General features: G+C 38.8%; 1 protein-coding gene across 1 annotated transcript in view; it reads left to right on the plus strand.

The window, feature by feature from the left end:
• The window catches only part of FGL1 (fibrinogen like 1), a 30,046-nt gene extending 11,357 nt beyond the window's left edge, over positions 1-18,689 (plus strand). The window contains exons 2-8 of the mRNA XM_082715268.1: positions 499-578; positions 2,711-2,891; positions 9,217-9,376; positions 9,838-9,935; positions 13,587-13,675; positions 13,902-14,089; positions 18,331-18,689. Of these exons, the coding sequence (XP_082571394.1) occupies positions 516-578; positions 2,711-2,891; positions 9,217-9,376; positions 9,838-9,935; positions 13,587-13,675; positions 13,902-14,089; positions 18,331-18,490 (939 nt within the window). The 5' untranslated portion in view covers positions 499-515 and the 3' untranslated portion in view covers positions 18,491-18,689. The remainder of the gene's footprint in view (positions 1-498; positions 579-2,710; positions 2,892-9,216; positions 9,377-9,837; positions 9,936-13,586; positions 13,676-13,901; positions 14,090-18,330) is intronic.
• Positions 18,690-19,012: the final 323 nt, after the last annotated feature.

The raw sequence follows: 19,012 nt of genomic DNA on the forward strand, positions 1-19,012 counted from the left end.
TTTTCTATATACAAAATGAATTACTGTTCCTTAGGCACTTATCCTATGACAGAATATCTAAAAGTATTTCATCAAGATTGCCACAGTCCTGTCAGGTAGAAATTAAGATTTCCATTTATAAGTCAGGAGCATTTTAGTTGGTTGCTTGAGGGCACACAGCTAGGAAGTGGCTCAGCCAAAACATGGAGCCAGGTCTCTGTGTTTAAAGAGCCTTTGCTTTGTCTGCACAAGCAGCCCATTAACCACTGGACATTCAAAGAGAGGCAGGGTCCCTTCTCTGTGTCTGCAATTGAAAAGGATCTATCCTACTTAAGGTGACAGAGAACATCATTCTGTATGAGGGAACGATGGGGAAGTCCAGGAGAATTTCCTTGAAGACTCTCAGACTAGAGCTGGAGCCACATTCGACCTCATGGATCATGTTGAACCTGAACCCAACACTGGGCTTGTGAAAAATTCACAGTAAAGATGTTTATGAAATTTCTTTTGTTCTTGTAGCTGTTTCAGTGGGGAAGATGGTGAAGATGGTCAGTTTCATTCTTGTCACCACTCTTCTGGTCATGGGCATGGAAAGCTGGGTAAGTGCATTTATTTATATATTTATAAAACCTGCTTTGACTTGAATTTTCTTTTACTTTGCAGAGAACCTTAGTAACCTTAGTCACTGAAAAAATTAACTAATGGGAAAATATGAAGAAATTTTTTGTGAAAGCACCTGCCACATCATAGGCACTTACCAAGTGATGTAATTTTTTTTTTCTCAAAGTAAAAACTAGTATTCACAATAAATAAATAAAATCTTTCTGAATTTACTGGGGCTATTTGGGTAGTTAAATAATGTTAGAAACTTGGGGAGCTTGGGCAGAGGGTTAAGCCTCTGCCTTCGGCTCAGGTCCTGATCTCAGAGTCCTGGGATCAAGCCCCACATTGGGCTTTCTGCTCAGCAGGGAGCCTGCTTCCCCATCTCTCTCTGCCGCCTCTCTGCCTACTTGTGATCTCTCTGTCAAAATTAAATAAAATCTTTTTAAAAAAGTTATAAAAAATAATGTTAGAAACTTAAAACTATCCATAATAATTAAAACTGACCTGGGGCTTTCCCAATATTGAGCTTTCCCATATTGAACAATATTATTGTAAACTAAGCAAATTATTTGAAAGAAATTACAATGAACTCATGCCTTCCTCCATTCACAAATAAATAAAAGAAGAAAATAAACATTTAAATACCCAAAGAATGGATAAAGAAGATGTGGTCCATATATACTATGGAGTGTTATACCTCCATCAGAAAGGATGAATGCCCAACTTTTGTATCAGCATGGATGGCAGAGAGAGCCAATTATCATATGGTTCTGCTTATTTGTGGAGCATAAGGAATAATATGGAGGACATGGGGAGATGGAGAGGAGAAGGGAGTTGGGGGAAATTGGAAGGGGAGACAAACCATGAGAGACTGTGGACTCTGAGGAACTAAATGAGGGTTTTGGAAAAGAAAGAGGTGGGGGGTTGGGTAAGCCTGGTGGTGGGTATTATGGAGGCACACATTGCATGGAGAACTGGGTGTGGTACATAAACAATGAATTCTGGAACACTGAAAAGAAATTAAAATAAATAAATAAAATTTTTTTAAAAATTTAAAATAAAAAATAAAATAAATACCCAAAGTTCTGGGAAAGAGAAAATTCCTAAATTTTAAATAAGCTCACTAAAACCATCCATACAGTCTCATAATGAGATGTCAAGGTAAAAATGGCAAAATGGCAAAAACTGGTGTTTTGTCCTTTTTTCCCTACTCTATGTCCAGTAACTCTAATAACATCGAGTATTCAAGAGCCTTTATTGAAGATTCTAGTCTCTCTGCCTCTTCCAGAAGCCGCATCCCTGCAGCTCATCTTCCCAAGTAATTCCCCACTGTGGTCACTTTCTTTTTGGAAAGTTCTCAGTCAAACGCCAGTTTAGAAGGGTGCCGATAAACTCTTTTGCATCCAATATTCTTGGTTTTTTGCCCTTTTAGAGAAGATAAATGCTTAACTGAAAAACTCAGTCTCCTCCCTCCCCTTTCTGAAGTAATTGAGGGAAAAACAAAAAAATAAGCAACAGGTTAAAGTGACTTCACTAGAATTTGCACAGGTGAGTGGGTGAGATACTCATGGATATGAGTCTAAACTAGCACCCCTTATAAAGGGGACAACACATCACCAGATTATAAGTATTCCATTAATTAAAATATTAATACTCGAAGGTCATTCAAATGCCTTGTTTATTTTAGGGATTGACACACTAACAATGTGCAATGATGCCATAAGAACTGTACTGTCAGGAAAGCATTTAGGTGGCATCACAAAGACAGACTGCAAGCAGGGCTCTGGAACTGGATTTGCATACTGACTCCTCCTACCTGAGGGAAAATTTCTGAGCAAGTTGCCTCACTAGGTAGGGTTGAGCCAAGTCCTCCCTCCTGGAATCATTACGAAGTTCAAAAGAGATGAGTCTAAAGCTCTTAGTATAGTCACTCAGATCGTTTCATATTAATAAATAATTTTTTGGTTCAAGCAATTTACCGTACAAATAGTTTCAGAGCTTTCAAACCACTTTCTGGTTGGAATAATATTCTGAAATGGAAGTTGGGGACAAAATTGGTTCATTAATTTGTCCAACTTGTTAGGAGCATTTATTTCCCAATGAGAATGAGATGCACATCACTTTGCAGGCCCTTGAGAACTGTCTCCAGGAGCAGGCACGGCTCAGAGCCCAGGTGCGCTTGCTTGAGACCCGGGTCAAGCAGCAACAAGTCAAGATCACGCGGCTTTTGCACGAGAAGGAAATCCAGTTCCTTGATAAAGGAGAGGAGAATACTGTCATTGACCTTGGAGGCAGGAGGCAATACGCAGGTCAGAGCCTATTTTTCTTACGTGCTTCAGGAACTTATAGTATACATCCATGTGCAATGTGGTCCTCATTATTTGGTACTTTGGGTTTTGCTAAAGAGCTTTTCCTATTCCAATAACAAGCAACATGAAGCATGATTCTAAATTTAAATATCTTCTACCATATTTTATCCTTTCTCTCTATAATCTCTGCAGGGGATATTTAATACCAATGCTAAATATCTCAGAATTTCTATAGTTTAATGAGAAATTAAAGACAATAGATTGTTTACATATCAGTGTGCAAATAACATGCTATTTGTGAAATTTTGTAGTTGAGTTTTGTTTTTATTTGTGCATCATTTCTTGTTATATTTATACAGTTTCTCTTCTGAAACCATTATGTGCTTTAGCATAGTAAAGAAGTTAATAGAATAAAAGGGCGGGGAAAGAAAAAGGATTACAATTATTTAGGGAAATGCAAGAGTTTTGTTTACGTGTATATTTTATGGTTTGGTAATTTTTCCTTTTGATTGGGTCGGTGTTTCCACCCAGAAACTAAATGATCTTAGACTGTCAAGGCATTGCACATATCACTACCTGTAGCATTATTCCTTATAGAAAATTATTCACTTGACTTCCTCCAGGCATCTTTTATAGTAAACAAACCATAGTTGTCAGAAGTGATAATGCCAACTAGAGCACTTTGTTCCTACATCTGCTCTAGCTTCTGTCATGATGTACTATAATTTCTTTGTCTATGCATATGTCCTGATCAATTAACCTGACACTTTGTAAGATCTGGGATGATGTTTCATCATTCTTTCTTCCCTCTTGCCTATTCGAGTCCCTGGAATATAATAGAGCTTCACGTTTATGAATGAAAGCAAGGTATAAGTACATCAAGATAGGAAGCCCAGATAAGCAAATACAAGTTGGAAAATAGATCTGACCATAATTGAAAAACTGTAGAGGCTGAAGAGATTTCCAGGCTGATAGAATAAAGACATCTTTATTTTGTGTTTCTAAATATACTCATCAGTGTAGGATATAAGAATTGTGAGAATTTTAGAAACTATGCTGCAACAAAATGCTCCCTTTTTCTTTCTTTACCAAGAACCTAATCTGCTTCTGGTCTGACTTTCATCCAGTGGCTACTGACCCTCTGCTGTCCAGCCCCTTGATCTCCTACCCTTGATTCTTGGAGTCCAATGGCCCCTCCACCTTTTAGGGATCAGAAGGAGGTCTGCGGAACAGGGATTGGAGGTAGCATTAGGATGGCCCGTGGCTCTGTGCCATTGAACAAGGAGGAACCAAGGCTGGCTGGGGTAAAAATAGGCTTGGGAAACAAAGGTACTGTCTGAGGCAGTCTCGGAGGCAAAGAACCAGGAAGTAGAAGCTAAGAAGAGACCCATGGGGATGATTAGGCAAGACAGTGAAAGAAGGCTCAGGAAAGCAATCACACAAAAAGCAGAATCAGTAGAAACTCCTTGAAGAGCGTGATTCTGAGCCAGGGCTACCCAGTAGAATCATGTGGAGACCTTGTAAAATGCTGATGCCAACAACAGAACCATGAAGGCTCTGGGGTTTTACTATCTTTGCAGCCTGGCAAGTTAGCTGCCACTGTTTCATGGATGCCGGTGGAAGAAAAAAGACTCCTGGGTCAGGACTTCATGTTCGTACCAATATCTCTTGTTGCAAATACTAAGGGAGCAAAATGGGGTAAATCCAGGTGCAGAATGTGCAGGCAGCGGGCAGTGTTGCAGCTGAGGAACCCTGAGCTTAGGAAATGTCAGGAGATGTTATTGTTTTGAAAGTGGACAGAAATTAACCTGTCATATGCTCTAGAGGGAGACACTGTCTCTGTCTTCTAAGGCTGTTTACTATACAAACATCCCTGAAAAAATGAGTCCAGAACATGAACTCTGCTTACAAAATGTGCAGAAAGGCAATGACCCGTGGGGAAACTGTGTATATGCGGTGCCTTAGGCTCCACTCCAATTAAATGAGAATTTAAGTTGCAATTAAATGAGAACCCCTACAGGACTGAAAAGGGTTTGTGCTTTTGCTGGTGGATGCAGATGAGATTGTTCAAGACCGGAATCAGGTCAGGCTTCTCCCAGAATTTCTTCTCACAGGCTGAGGTCACCTAGTAGAAGGCTTTGCTTCTTTTCAGGTAAGAGGTATTGTGGCAGTTTAATACCATTTTCATTCAATGATGTTCGGGGCCTAATGGTAATGCAGTCAGTTATCCACTTAGCAGGCTTTAGCTACCCATCTGAGACCAGAAAATGTAAGATACAGACGTGAGGGTAGGATCTCAGTGAGCAAATTAGGCCAATCATTGTTAATAACAGGTTGATTCAGAGAAGGGGGGGTAACCAGGAAGGCCAAATGGCCATTAGATCGATGACTTAGGGGCTGAGTTGTACCCTCCCCATTCATATGTTGAAGTTCTAACCCCTAATACCTATGAATATGACTATTTGGAGATAGAGCCTTAACAGAAGAGATTAAGTTAAAATAAGGCAATTAGGATGGGCTCCGCCAATCTGACTAGTATCCCTTTTTTAAAAAAAGAGACACCAGGGACCCTGGCACACAGAGGAAAGACCATATGAAGAGACAGCAAGAAGGCAGCCATCTGTAAGCCAAGGATAGAAGGTTCAGAAGAAACCAACCCTGCTGGCACCTTATATGAGTCCAAAAGTGGTACACAGCCAATCTCAAGGTCAAGGAACTTGTAGGTGCAAGAGAAATACCATTATTCCAAATTCTAAACTAAGCTCAAAACCCAGGGTATCCATTCAGATACAATCTGAGCAGATTGTAAACGCAGATTCAAGGATCCAATCATGTCAGGAGGCAGGGGGATTGAATGTTTGTTCCCAGAACTGTGCAACCAGTCATGGGAAGAATGAGGTTTAGGAGCTAAAACTCCAGTCCCTACATCGTCAGAGACCTTGGGCAGAGACCTTGGGAAATAAGAAGTCACCAAGGAATAAGGCAGAAATCAGTTACTAGGGAATGGAAATACCAAGGTCAGAGGAGGACTGACTGTATAAGCAGGAGTGCGAGGGGAGAGTGTCTTGGACAGGGTCTAGACAAACCACTGTAGTGTGTGTATGTGTTTGTCTTATAACATTACAGCACATATAATAGACCTTTTCTGGTTTTGGATATAACATTAAAAAAAAAAAAAAAAAACCTCAGAAGTTAATAGATCTATGTCATAGAAGCATTGAAGCCTGGTTTCAATTCCAGCCCCCCATCTTGCTACCTGTATGTAGCCTTCCGGCAAGTTACTTAACCTTTACAGCCCTCATATTCCTCATCTGTAAAAGGGGAATGGTAAGAATGTTTCTTTGTTGTAAAGATTAAGAGTTAACACATGTAACATGATTACAATAGCATTCAGTGCAAAAGAAGCACTCAGTGAATGTCAGCCTTCTATCGACATTATTATAAACTCTCTCCCTTTTCACAGGAGCAAGCCTACACACCCCACCCCCCTCAAGAATCCTGTCCTCTCCAAGGGACCAACATCCTTTCTTCTTTTAAGTTTCCTTCTTAATGTTGCCTGGGGGGTGGAGAATGACTAGAGCAGGACCAACTCTAGCATTTCCTAGCATGCCCTTGGGTGGCAGTGGAGCTCCTGCTGGCCTTTCTTTGAGCTTAGAATGACTTTGGTTCTCAGCTTTGAGCTCAGCCACCATTCTGGGCCAAGAGGGAAGTCCATTTGGCAGGCTGTCATATCACTTTGTGAAGCTTAAACATTCAACCTTCCAACATGGCTTGCTTTCTGCTTGATCAGAGAAAGTATTCACCTCGTCCGGTTCAGAGCAGTGTTTGTCAGAGGGCAGGAAATCTTGGCTTCAGTCTAGTATTATGTAAGTATCCAAAAATCCCTTTTTGTTTTTTAGCCTCCCATGAGCACAGAACTTTCTAACCCTGCCCTTGCCTGCCTATTCTCCAGAGAGCTGCGTGGGTCAAAACATTTTGAAAATCATAGTTTTAAATACCTAGTTAATGTTTTACACCCTACGTTGCTTGAACTTCCTGCTATCATAGTGTAAGTTACATTTCCCCAAGACAGACTTCTTATGTCTAACTTACTTCTTATGAAGAGTTTTGCTACAGGTGCTTTTTTGATGTTTTGTTTTTTACTTGTTGAGTGTTTTTTGTTTTTGTTTTTTTGGTTTTTGAAAGTTGAAAGCTTTCCTCAATTCGAGTTGTGTTTGGTTTTTTCCTCTGGGAAGAAGGAAAAAAATTTTAGAAACACAAACAAACTTGCAGTTGGCATAAAATAGAAACAAATAGAAAATGTTGGCTGCAAATGCTATATTCACAAAGTTTTCCAGAGGAAAAAGTTATAGCTAATCATTTCCATCTTTGCCTGGAAAATAGTCTGAATCTTTGGAGTCTTTACTATTAAGATCTTTGGTAGGAGATTGTACATAAGCAAAGCACTCCTTCCTTAACAAGGTTAAATCTGCTTACTTTAATGAAAAGTATACAACTTACTTGACCACAAAATGTAAGCTTTTGAACAACACTGAACTAATTTTAGGTAGTGCTTTTCATCTTGTTTAATTGCCAAAAAAGGATTTTTTTTTTTTAAGAATCCAGCATGCATAAAGAATGGGCTTCAGAATCTCATAAATAAACATATAAATAAAGCCTATATCATTACAAAGATGAGCATCTCACCAAAGCAGTAGTATATGATTGATCTTAACCTGGAGAGGGTTCTTGAAAGTGATAAAGGTTCTTTATTCTCTTTTCTCTCCAAATTTATATTGCCTATTCCACGAATTTAATGTGTAGTATGTTTTATTTGTAACAAAACAGAGTTGTAGAAAATTTGTCATCAAAGCAATGAAAATAAAGAACTTTAAAGTATGATAATAGGATAGAATCCTCCCATCAGGAACAGAATTTTTTAAAAAAGGAAGGAAACTAACAAAATTATAAGGGTAAAATGTGAAAGTTAACTATAATGTTAAGTTACAGTATTTTCTTTTTTTTTTTTTTTTAAAGATTTTATTTATTTATTTGACAGAGAGAAATCACAAGTAGGCAGAGAGGCAGGCAGAGAGAGAGAGAGAGGAGGAAGCAGGCTCCCTGCCGAGCAGAGAGCCTGATGCGGGACTCGATCCCAGGACCCTGAGATCATGACCTGAGCCGAAGGCAGCGGCTTAACCACTGAGCCACCCAGGCACCCAAGTTACAGTATTTTCACTCAAAAATCGATAACTAGGTATTTTTGAGACCATCTCTTTCTAGTGGCCACTACTTCAACCAACTTTTTTTTTTTTTAAAGATTTTATTTATTTGTCAGAGAGAGCGAGCAAGAGCGAGCACAGGCAGACAGAGTGGAAGGCAGAGTCAGAAAGAGAAGCAGGCTCCCTACAGAACAAGGAGCCCGATATGGGACTCGATCCCAGGACGCTGGGATCATGACCCGAGCCGAAGGCAGCTGCTTAACCAACTGAGCCACCCAGGCGTCCCTCAACCAACTTATAAACATAGCTTCCTAGGCATTGAAACAATAGTGAAGTCCATCCTTGCCATATTCTCTAAGTTTGTACCTATCAGCCTAGATGAGACCCAGTGGGCTATTAATTGATCTTATCCTCAAGTAATTTAAGAAATAGCTACTACATTTTGCTGACAAATGGATACATATGTTTGCTTTAATATCAAAGAAATATGGCAAAGAAGAACATAGGAATAAAAGGAATAACAGAAGCTTACAGGTTTTCACAAAAACATCCAAGAATGTATGGACTGTTAGGAATTTCAGTGGGTTAGTAAAAAAAGAAAAATCTGTTGAGACTGGGAAGTTATAAGAATCTAACAAGAAGATTACTATTTTGAATTAACCTCAAGTTGTTCAGAATGATTTCTAATCCTCTGAGTCAAGATAACCCATATTAAATTATTTGTTTGAGGTTATATTTCTACTTTCATTTCAGCTTCCTAGGAGAGATAACTTCTACTATGCTGTCAGATAAAGCTCTAAGTTCCAATTAAATACACTGTAATTAACTGAACATACATAATTTTTTAATTGTTTTTCATAAAAATCAGAAATGAGGAACCAAATCCCTCTTTTATTTTCATGATCATGTCAAGGAGTCAGATGATAATTAAATAGTAGGAAAGGAAATAAGACTTTCCTAATATTTACTGGAATATGTCCAAGATGCAATTTTAAAAAGCTGATTATCTACACCATGTGTTTATCTGTCTCCATTAGTCCTGAGTAATCTTATCCAGAGGCTCTCGTGGGGGGCATGGAGGAAGACACATAACAAATTATTATATTACCTTGTTTTGCAAACAGACTGTTCAGAGATTTTTAATGATGGTTATAAGCGCAGTGGATTTTACAAAATCAAACCTCTCCAGAGCCCAACAATATTCTCCGTTTACTGTGACATGTCTGATGGAGGAGGATGGACTGTAATTCAGAGACGATCTGACGGCAGTGAGAACTTCAACAGGTGTGCTAATTATGACATAGGATTTATTTGGATTAGCATATGTGAGATTAATAAAAAGTTAAGCCTTTTAAAAATTACATCCTGAGGTCTATAATTAGTATTTCACTCTCTAAATAAGAATATTGAGGGGGCACCTGGGTGGCTCGGTGGGTTAAAGCCTCTGCCTTCCGCTCAGGTCATGATCCCAGGGTTCTGGGATGGAGCCCCATATCAGGTTCTCTGCTCCACAGGGAGCCTGCTTCTCTTCCTCTTTCTCTGCCTGCCTCTCTGCCTACTTGTGATCTCTGTCAAATAAATAAATAAAATCTTTAAAGAAAAAAAAAAAAGAATATTGAAAGTGCATTTACTAATTGAAAAAATGCTGGGGGTGGTGGTGGTAGTTTGGGAGGGGTGAGCGCCTCGGTTACTACAAAGGTCCTTTTGGGTTTTGCTAAAATTAGCTTTCACTTTAAAATTTTTAGAGGCTGGGATGACTATGAAAATGGCTTTGGAAATTTTGTTCGGGAAAATGGTGAATATTGGCTGGGAAATAAAAATCTTCACTTATTGACCACCCAAGGTAAGGTTTGCCTGTTATCAAATTCACCTGAAGTACAGTTTAAAAAAAAAACAATAAAATGTTTTTCACTAAATGACAGGCAACGGAACCAATTCAGTAACTCTTGTGTTTTGCAGGCAATCATCCCTTTTGGGCAATCATCCCTTTTATGCAACATGGCCACTGAAAACTAGGTCCAGAGGCAAAGAAACTAGATCTGCACTGGGGGTGGGAGATTTCTCATATATTTATTTTCTATTTCCAGAAAAGAAATGGAATGTCATCATCCTTCCTTGCCTTGAGTTCCTCAAAATATCTATACTGGGTCAGCTATCTATTGCCACAGTAATAGTATATAACAAACCACTTCAAGATTTACTGGTTTGAAGTCACAGCCATTTATCATTGCTCACAAATGTACAAGTTGGCTGGGCAGTTTTGCTCATCAGGGCCGCCGATGTTGGCTGGACTTGCTGGTGGGTCTAGGGCCAATTCCCTGGTCTGTGGGAGGCTGGCTGCTATAGGTTGCCCTCAGATGGAATGATTGGGCTCTGCGCTATACAGTCTCTCTTCCAGGTAGCCGGCCTGGACTTGTTCCTGTAGCTCAGGCAAAGTTCCAAAAAAGAGAGGGCAAGTATGAAAGTTGCTTGAGATCTAGCCTCAGAACTGGCACATGGTCATTTTCACTGCCTTCTTCTGGTAAAAGCAAGTCAGGGGACCGGCACATTTTAAGGGGAAAGAAATGGACTTAATGGAAGGAGTTACAAAGTCACATCGCAAAGGTTGAGACAAACAACTGGGGCATTGGCGCTGTTTTTGCAAATAAATACCGTACTAAATGTCCCTGTCTCCACCGTCCTCAGCTCTCATTTTTGAGAATTTCGAAGATCCAGCAAAACTGAAAGAAGAGTCAAATTACCACATAGTTTCTACACTAACATTTTACTGTTTTTATTAGTTTAATCACATATCTATCCCTCCATTGAGCCATTTTATTTTATTTTATTGACACATTTCAAATTGAAGATACTTGTACAATTCCCCTCATGTCTTATGTACTGCCTGGGTATCTTCTACTAGGGTTCAATATTTGTCTAGAATATCATTTGTGTGATGAATTTTCTGAGCCTCTCATTTCCATGATCATTTACTCCACCTCATTCCCTTCCTTGCCTCGAGTGTAAATCCGAGATTGTTCTGAGTCCCACTCAAGTCTGATTCAGAATGTTTTATAAAAGGCAATTGTATTGTTCAAGAAGGCGTGCTCTATCCCACTGGTGATGCGTTAAACATAAAAGCAAGTGTTTGGGGCGCCTGGGTGGCTCAGTGGGTTAAGCCGCTGCCTTCGGCTCGGGTCATGATCTCAGGGTCCTGGGATCGAGTCCCACATCGGGCTCTCTGCTCAGCAGGGAGCCTGCTTCCTCCTCTCTCTCTCTGCCTGCCTCTCTGCCTACTTGTGATCTCTCTCTGTCAAATAAATAAATAAAATCTTAAAAAAAAAAAAAAAGCAAGTGTTTGCTTCCTTCATCCAAGTTAAGGAAAGTGATTGTTTTTTCTATATTCATAATTCATAAGTTGGATTATAATTATAGGGATCTTTGAGACACCAGAATAATAGAAAGGATAGATAACCCTAGAAGCCCGATACCTTTCTTTGCTTGCCCTTCTTGTGATCAATGCTCTCTAAATTTACATAAGATTTCCCTTGCTTCGTTGTATTTATTTTCCTACTTTGGACTGTTTTATGATAGGTATATAACACTTACCATACCTGCTTTTTTTTGCGTGTTAATATTTATCTGGTTTCTTATTGAAAGTTTGAAAAACTTAAGAAGTAACCCTTGGCTCCTTCTAAAGTTCAAAATCATTTGTCAGATTATTACTAAATGCTTATTTACCCAGAGACACATTACCAACACATCTCCTTCCCCTTCATGTTTTAACTGATATTCAGGTTCCTACTCCCACGACAATAAAAATGAATTTAGCAATTTTAGACTTTACAACCACATATCACATCATCCCAAGGAAAACCCAAGCTTTTGCAATTCTTTAATTGTGAGAGCACTTAAGGCTAGTGAACTTCCTCTGAAAATAGCTTTATGCCCATTACATAAGTTTTGACTGGAAATGTTTGCAATAACATTAATTTAGGAATGGCCTGTAATTGCATTTATATTTACTTATCGACCATAAAGATATTAAGATGGTTACCTGAAACATGGAGTCTGACTTCATATCTCTTAGACAATGCAGAAGTATTTTTTTCGGAGAGTTAACTTAGCCTGCCTTACTGTTCTCATCCACTTCACAGTCTTGGCTCAGATAAACTTTATTGTCTTTGATGAGATTAGAGTGTCTCTCTCAGAATCCCACATTAGAGAGCCCCATGGGAGGAAGGGTCTGTGTGGCTAGAGTGCCAAGGGCAACAAGAGCCCACACTTCTCCCCACTCAGTAAGGGTCAATCCCAGCAATCCCTGCCCAAAAAGCCCTGAGCTTGTTTCCAGGACCTGTGCAAGCCTCCTTTATCTGTCCCCCTTGAAAAGATTGTCCTGCGAGTGAGTACTTAAGCCTGAGGGGAGGCAAAACAAAAGCTTTTAGCGTGGGTATAAACAGAGCTTTCCCGTGCAGCCTGGAACAGCCACAAATGTGGACAAGGTCCCTTTCTGTGAGTGATGGGGATAGAGATAAGAAAAGAGGAGGCAGACCATACAGGAGACCTGTGTGATGGGGTCCAGAGGGTCCTTATCCCTGGGCCTCCACATTCTGGCTTGGAAACCCAAAAAGACTAAGATACTAAATTCAAACCCAGTCTTAGAGGTCATTGTGAAATTTTAGTTGTCAAAGTAGAAGGATAGAATATATATGATCTAACAATTAGTTTGATTTATAAATTTCTAGTTCCTGACAATAGTTCTGTTTTTCAAAAAAAGAATAGTCTTTGTGATTTACAAACGATGGTAAAATGTAGAAAAGAAGATCACTAGGAGGATACCAACTAGTTCAATTATTATTTACTTTTAAGATCAACATTCTTATTGAAAATAAGAAAAAGAAGATAAATGTTTAAACGTCTTAAAACTTCTATTCTTTCATTGTTAGGTTTGTTTGTTTGTTTGTTTTTTTCCTAGAGAGAGAAAGAGAGAGAGAGGGCATGTGTGTGAGCAGGAGGAGGGCCAGAGGGTGAGGGAGAGAGACAGTCCTAAGCAGGTTCCATACCCAGGGTGGATCCTGATGCAGGACTTGATCTCACAACCCCGAGATCATGAACGGAGCCAAAATCAAGAGTCGGATGCTTAACCCACTGGGCCACCACGGCACTGCTCATTGTTATATTTCTTAATCTATTAACTAAATAATGACTTATTTTCTGTTGTTCTTTGTCAAGTGAATTGCACAGCTTTTACCTGTGATAGATCTCTAGAAAACTCCCACTTTTAATATTGTGTCTCTAGTTATTTTCAAGTAAAATACACAATAAAACGTTCATGTTGTAAACACACTGGAATCACTGTTCATTCTTTGAAGACTGACTCATGGCAGAAGGAAATGGTTTAAGTAAAATAAAGCCAGGAGTTGTTTTAAAACCTGAATAAATCAATGTCATCTCACACATCAGAAATATCCTCTCATTTCTTGCTTGTTTTTTGTTTTTGTTTTTGTTTTTGCAGGAGACTACACTTTAAAAATTGACCTTGCAGATTTTGAAAAAAATAGCCGTTATGCACAATATAAACTTTTCAAAGTTGGAGATGAAAAGGTACTGAAATTTTCAGATAAGTAACATCATGAATTAATGTGTAAAATATAAACCCTGAAGTCAGGGGAAACAAAGATATGTAATAGGACCTGTTCTTTTGGTTATTAAATAAATATATTATTAATTTAATATAATATTAATATAATATAATATAATATTAATTCTTAACATTAATTTAACACATTATCATGACAATTGATAGTGGGAATTGCCTCTTTTCCTTTAGAATTCCTATGAGTTGAATATTGGGGAATATTCGGGAACAGCCGGAGACTCGCTTGGAGGGAATCTTCATCCTGAGGTGCAGTGGTGGGGTAGTCATCAAAGAATGAAGTTCAGCACACGGGACAGAGATAATGACAACTATGAAGGGAATTGTGCGGAAGAAGATCGGTCTGGCTGGTGGTTTAACAGGTTTGCATTTTATAAACATAGTTGTGATGGTGTTGATGATATTTCACTGGTGAGCATTAATTATAACATGAGGTAATGTTGTCTCCTTTGTAGTACTGACATTATTAAGTAATCATCCTTATTAGAATTCTTCAGTGATGAAGTATTTTTGAAGATTTGTTCATTGTGTGCATTAATAAAGCTTGAGAGGTGTTATAGAAATAGATCAAATTACGACTTATGCCAAAATTGCTTGCAAAACAAAAATGGGTGAGATATAAACAGTTGACCACAAATTAACATGAAGATATAGAGAACATTTATATAGGAGAAATATTTTCAGCGTTCTAATAACCAGTTTGGTCTTCACCTTCTCCTATCATATGAAATGGCTGTGTTATTTTTGTAATTTTTTCTGTGTAAAACTACTTTTCAATCACTGTGACTTCCATTACATCACTGAATCCAAGCTCCTCCCAATACAGAAATTTACTCTACAATACTCTTTTTAAAAATTTTTAATTTTTTATTAACATGTAATGTATTATTAGCCCCAGAGGTACAGGTCTGTGAATCGTCAGGCTTACACACTTCACAGCACTCACCATAGCTTATACCCTCCCCAATGTCCATAACCCAGCCACCTCCCTCCCCCCAGCAATCCTCAGTTTGTTTTGTGAGATTAAGAGTCTCTTATGGTTTGTCTCCCTCCCCAGTCCCATCTTGTTTCATTTTTTTCCTTCCCTACCTACCACGACCCCCCCACCCTGCTTCTCAGATTTGTCATATGAGAGAAATCATATGACAATTATCTTTCTCTGATTGACTTATTTTGCTCAGCATAATACCCTCTAGTTCCATCCACGTCCTTGCAAATGGCAAGATTTCATTTCTTTTGATGACTGCATAGTATTCCACTATATATATATATGTTCCATATCTTTTTTACCCATTCATCTGTTGATGGACATCTAGGTTCTCTCCATAGTTTGGCTATTGTGGACATTGCTGCTATAAACATTCGGGTGCATGTGCCCCTTCGGATCACTACGCTTGTATCTGTAGGGTAAATACCCAGTAGTGTAATTGCTGGGCCATACAGTACCTCTATTTTCAACTTTTTGAGGAACCTCCATGCTGTTTTCCCTTCTACAATCTTCTTCACACCTAACTCCACCCTCTGGCTGAATATTTCAGTGTTACTTTTCCAGCTAGTTCATTCCATTTTTTAATTGCACTCAGTTTTTCCTTTTATTAACTTGAAATCTGCCTTCCTATATCTTGCCAGATTTTTTTCTCAGTAGTTAATAGAGCAACTGTAAATCCCTTTCAACAGAACCCTGCAGGCAATGGTTGAGAAGATATTTATTGTATTCCTCAATATTTTCTCTTCTCTAGGCCAGGTATTCTTGACTCGTTTAACTGTTCTCCACCCAAGATGCTTTCCAGATAGCTCCCTTTGTTGTAATTACAAAGTTTAGGCAAGAATGGAAACTTCATACAGTCTTCCTTAAAAATAACCTGATGGGTCTGCTATGTCTGCAAAGCAGATGTGCTCCCACTGCTAGGCAGTGCACAAGTGTTGAATGGCTTTTCTCTTTAGAAAACAAGGACCACCTCAAATGTTTAGACATTAAGATTTTCCATTATGGAATCTCCAGTAAGTGAGTGTTTCTGGAGTGTCAGATTTTCCATATTATTGAAGATTAAGCATTAAGTTCCATAATCCAAATTTTAACCTTATTTTTGTGATGTAAGTACTTTTAAAGCATTTTGCAATTCTCTATCTTATTAAGGAGGTAGACAAAGCATATGTTAATTTTCCCTAAAAGCATGAGATTCCTCCCCAGGAACATCAGGAACATTATGGGATGTGCTGCTTTTGGAGTTGTAGATTCTGTGGCAAGACAGCTAGTGGTAGGTAGAATGGCATGTCAAGTTGAAACTAAGTGCTTGTAAAAAAACAATGTTTTCTCTGGACCTTGCTTTTTTAAAAGTTTGAGTCCATGTAATTTTTGGTCACTTGTAAAGGAACTAGAGCACATACAGCAGTGAGAGAGGACAGAGAAACAATGGTGTCTTTCCATCTTGGCAAATCAAAGGTGATGAGAGTCTTTTCCCCGGTGGTTTTCTTGTGCTTTTATTTATTTATTTATTTTTAAAGATTTCATTTATTCATTTGACAGAGAGAGATCACAAGCAGGCAGAGAGAAAGGAAGGGAAGCAGGCCCCCTGCTGAGCAGAGAGCCCGATGCAGGACTCGATCCCCGGACCCTGAGATCATGACCTGAGCCGAAGGCAGCAGCTTAACCCACTGAGCCACCCAGGCGCCCTTTCTTGTGCTTTTAAAAAGGCTTCTCTTCCTCCTCCTTTTTCCTCCCCTGTCCTTCTAAATTAGCATATGTAAAAATCATCAGTATTATATAAAACTTATTATCCATAAATCACTAAGTTGCAAGATCTCTTAATGTTTTATTTGTAACAGAAGGCCAGACACAGAAATAACAATCCTATCAGTTAACATTACCATGAACTTCCCTCATTGACTGGCTGCTATTGTATCTAAAGGACAACCAGCACATATTAACATGGGCAAATAAATGATTTACTTGACTCTAGATATAGGGGTTCAGAGATGACAAAGAAAGGCAGTTCAGTAGCCGGGGCTGCCAAAGAATCCTTCATTATCCTTGAAGCCAAAGGATAAGTCTGTACAGGTGCAAAATCAGTAAAGGTGGAGAAAAAGTCTATTGTTCCCAGAAGTTTGGTGCTATTTCTATCATGCCTCCAAGTCCTCTTGTTTAATCCTATCATCCTCTTCTTCCTTACCCTCATTTTTTTTTTCATCCTCAAGTTCTTGTAATGTACATGAAATGTGGCACTTCATAACCATCCCTCAGAAGGCATCCTTCTGCCACATAGCAAACCAGTCACTGAGTGTGGATGTCTTCTCTGCTTTGCTCATGCAATACCCACAGCCACTTCACCAAGGGAGCCCCAGCCATCTCCCCAGCTAGTTGCAAGTTCAGTTTCTGCTTCAAAAACAGCTGGAAAATTCGTCTTAGAATTGCAAGATTTTTTATGTTTACCATGCAGTCAGTCCATTTTCCTAATGGGATTCAAATCGCAGACCCAATAAAAATTGTATACATAGTAAATGTCTGTAGGAAAACAGAGATAGGCCAAAATATAAAATCAGGAGGCTCAGTTTAAAGTATTTTTTTTTTTCTAACATTACTTCCTATGCAGTTTTAAGAACACAGTAGGTTTTCGATACTTGCAGAGTTAGGGTACATGGTTTCAGTTATATCCCGTTAAATTAGGAGACTGGAGAGTCAGCCATAGCAAATCACTAAGCTGGTTAAGTGATCCACGCCAAAACTCAGCATCTAGGTTACATTATATACTTTTTTGATTCAATAATTTAGGTACTTTCCATAGATTTTTTAGAACTATCCCTTGTGAACGTTCTCCTTATATCCTATTATCTGCCATCTTCTCATTGGTTAATCAATAAAGAAATGGGTAGCAACTCATTCCTAAGAGTACACAGAAAATTATCACGTGCTCTTAGTTATCCATATCAGGGGCAAAATGTACAGGTTTTAAAGGAGGAAGTGGGACATTTTAAAATTTATGATCAGTCAACCAACTTATCTAGATCGGAATGATATATGTTAAAAAATTAACTCGGCAACTCAGACAAATGATTGTTGGTTAATTGCTGGAAAAAGTTTAAGTGGTGGTTTAGGTTTGTTCCTACCCTTGAGGTTAAAATAATGGACATGTTGGCGATTTTTAAAGGGGGAGGAAGGGAGTTTGCTGTGCAAAAGCTGAGTATCAGCAGCAGAAGGATGAATGTCTAAGTCGAATTATCCAGGGAAGCTGGCAAGAGAGCGCCTGGCCCAACCCGGTTTTGTTAACCGACACCACGCTTTCAAAGGCTGAAGGTTACAAAGTCGTGTTTTTGTGTGCTTGTTTTCCCTTTTAAGAACAGAAATGCTTTTTTTTCCCTACAGAACACTGCAGGTGACCTGCGTTGTATCTTAAGATTTGTTACAGCAGTTAAGATCCATCCATGGAAAAAACCCATCTGTTGTAGCAATCTCCTGGCTTTGGGAAATTAATCAATATTCCCTTGTCTGGCAAAATGGGAGGATTCTTAGTCAAAATGAATTTTGATCATTGCTAGCCAATGAAAGGGCTTTAGGAGGGCGATTTTTCTGGTCTGACTGTTTTGTGTGTATTTTTCTTCCCACTAGGTGTCACTCCGCAAACCTGAATGGTTTATACTACACCGGGTCCTACACGGCCAAAACGGACAATGGGATTGTCTGGCATACCTGGCATGGCTGGTGGTATTCTTTGAAAGCTGTGGTGATGAAAATTAGGCCAAATGATTTTATTCCAAATACTGTTTAATTTTCCCTGGTGGGCTTTCTTTCTATAATTAATCTAGGTTTAACGTGATTTGAAAAATAGCACTTCTGAACATATACATGCCTATAAGACGATGGTAACTGTTATGGGTACTTCTTTTCATTCCCACTTACCTTGATTCCTTAATGCACTTTCAATACAGAAAATACTTGTATTTTTCAAATAAATATAGATTATTGAATTCTTATGTGCAGAAGGTTATAATAAGCGCTTATGTTGAACAAAAAATAAAAAGCACAGAATATATAATATGTCTTGGGTAAATACATATTAAATCAAGTATACATGCAATTGAAAACTCACACGAAAATAATCCAGTAAGTAACAGATTGCCAAATCAACTGCAGAGACAATAAATATGGGTTAGAATTTGGTTTTTGTTTGTTTTTCTTAAAAGATTTTACCCACTTGCCCGAGAGAGAGAGAGAACACACAAGCAGGCAGAGGTAGCAAAAGAAGCAGGCTCCCTGCCAAGCAAGGAGCCCAACACAGGATTTGATCCCA

This window comes from Mustela nivalis (genome assembly GCF_964662115.1).
Source record: "Mustela nivalis genome assembly, chromosome: 20".
Classification (NCBI taxonomy): Eukaryota; Metazoa; Chordata; class Mammalia; order Carnivora; family Mustelidae; genus Mustela; species Mustela nivalis.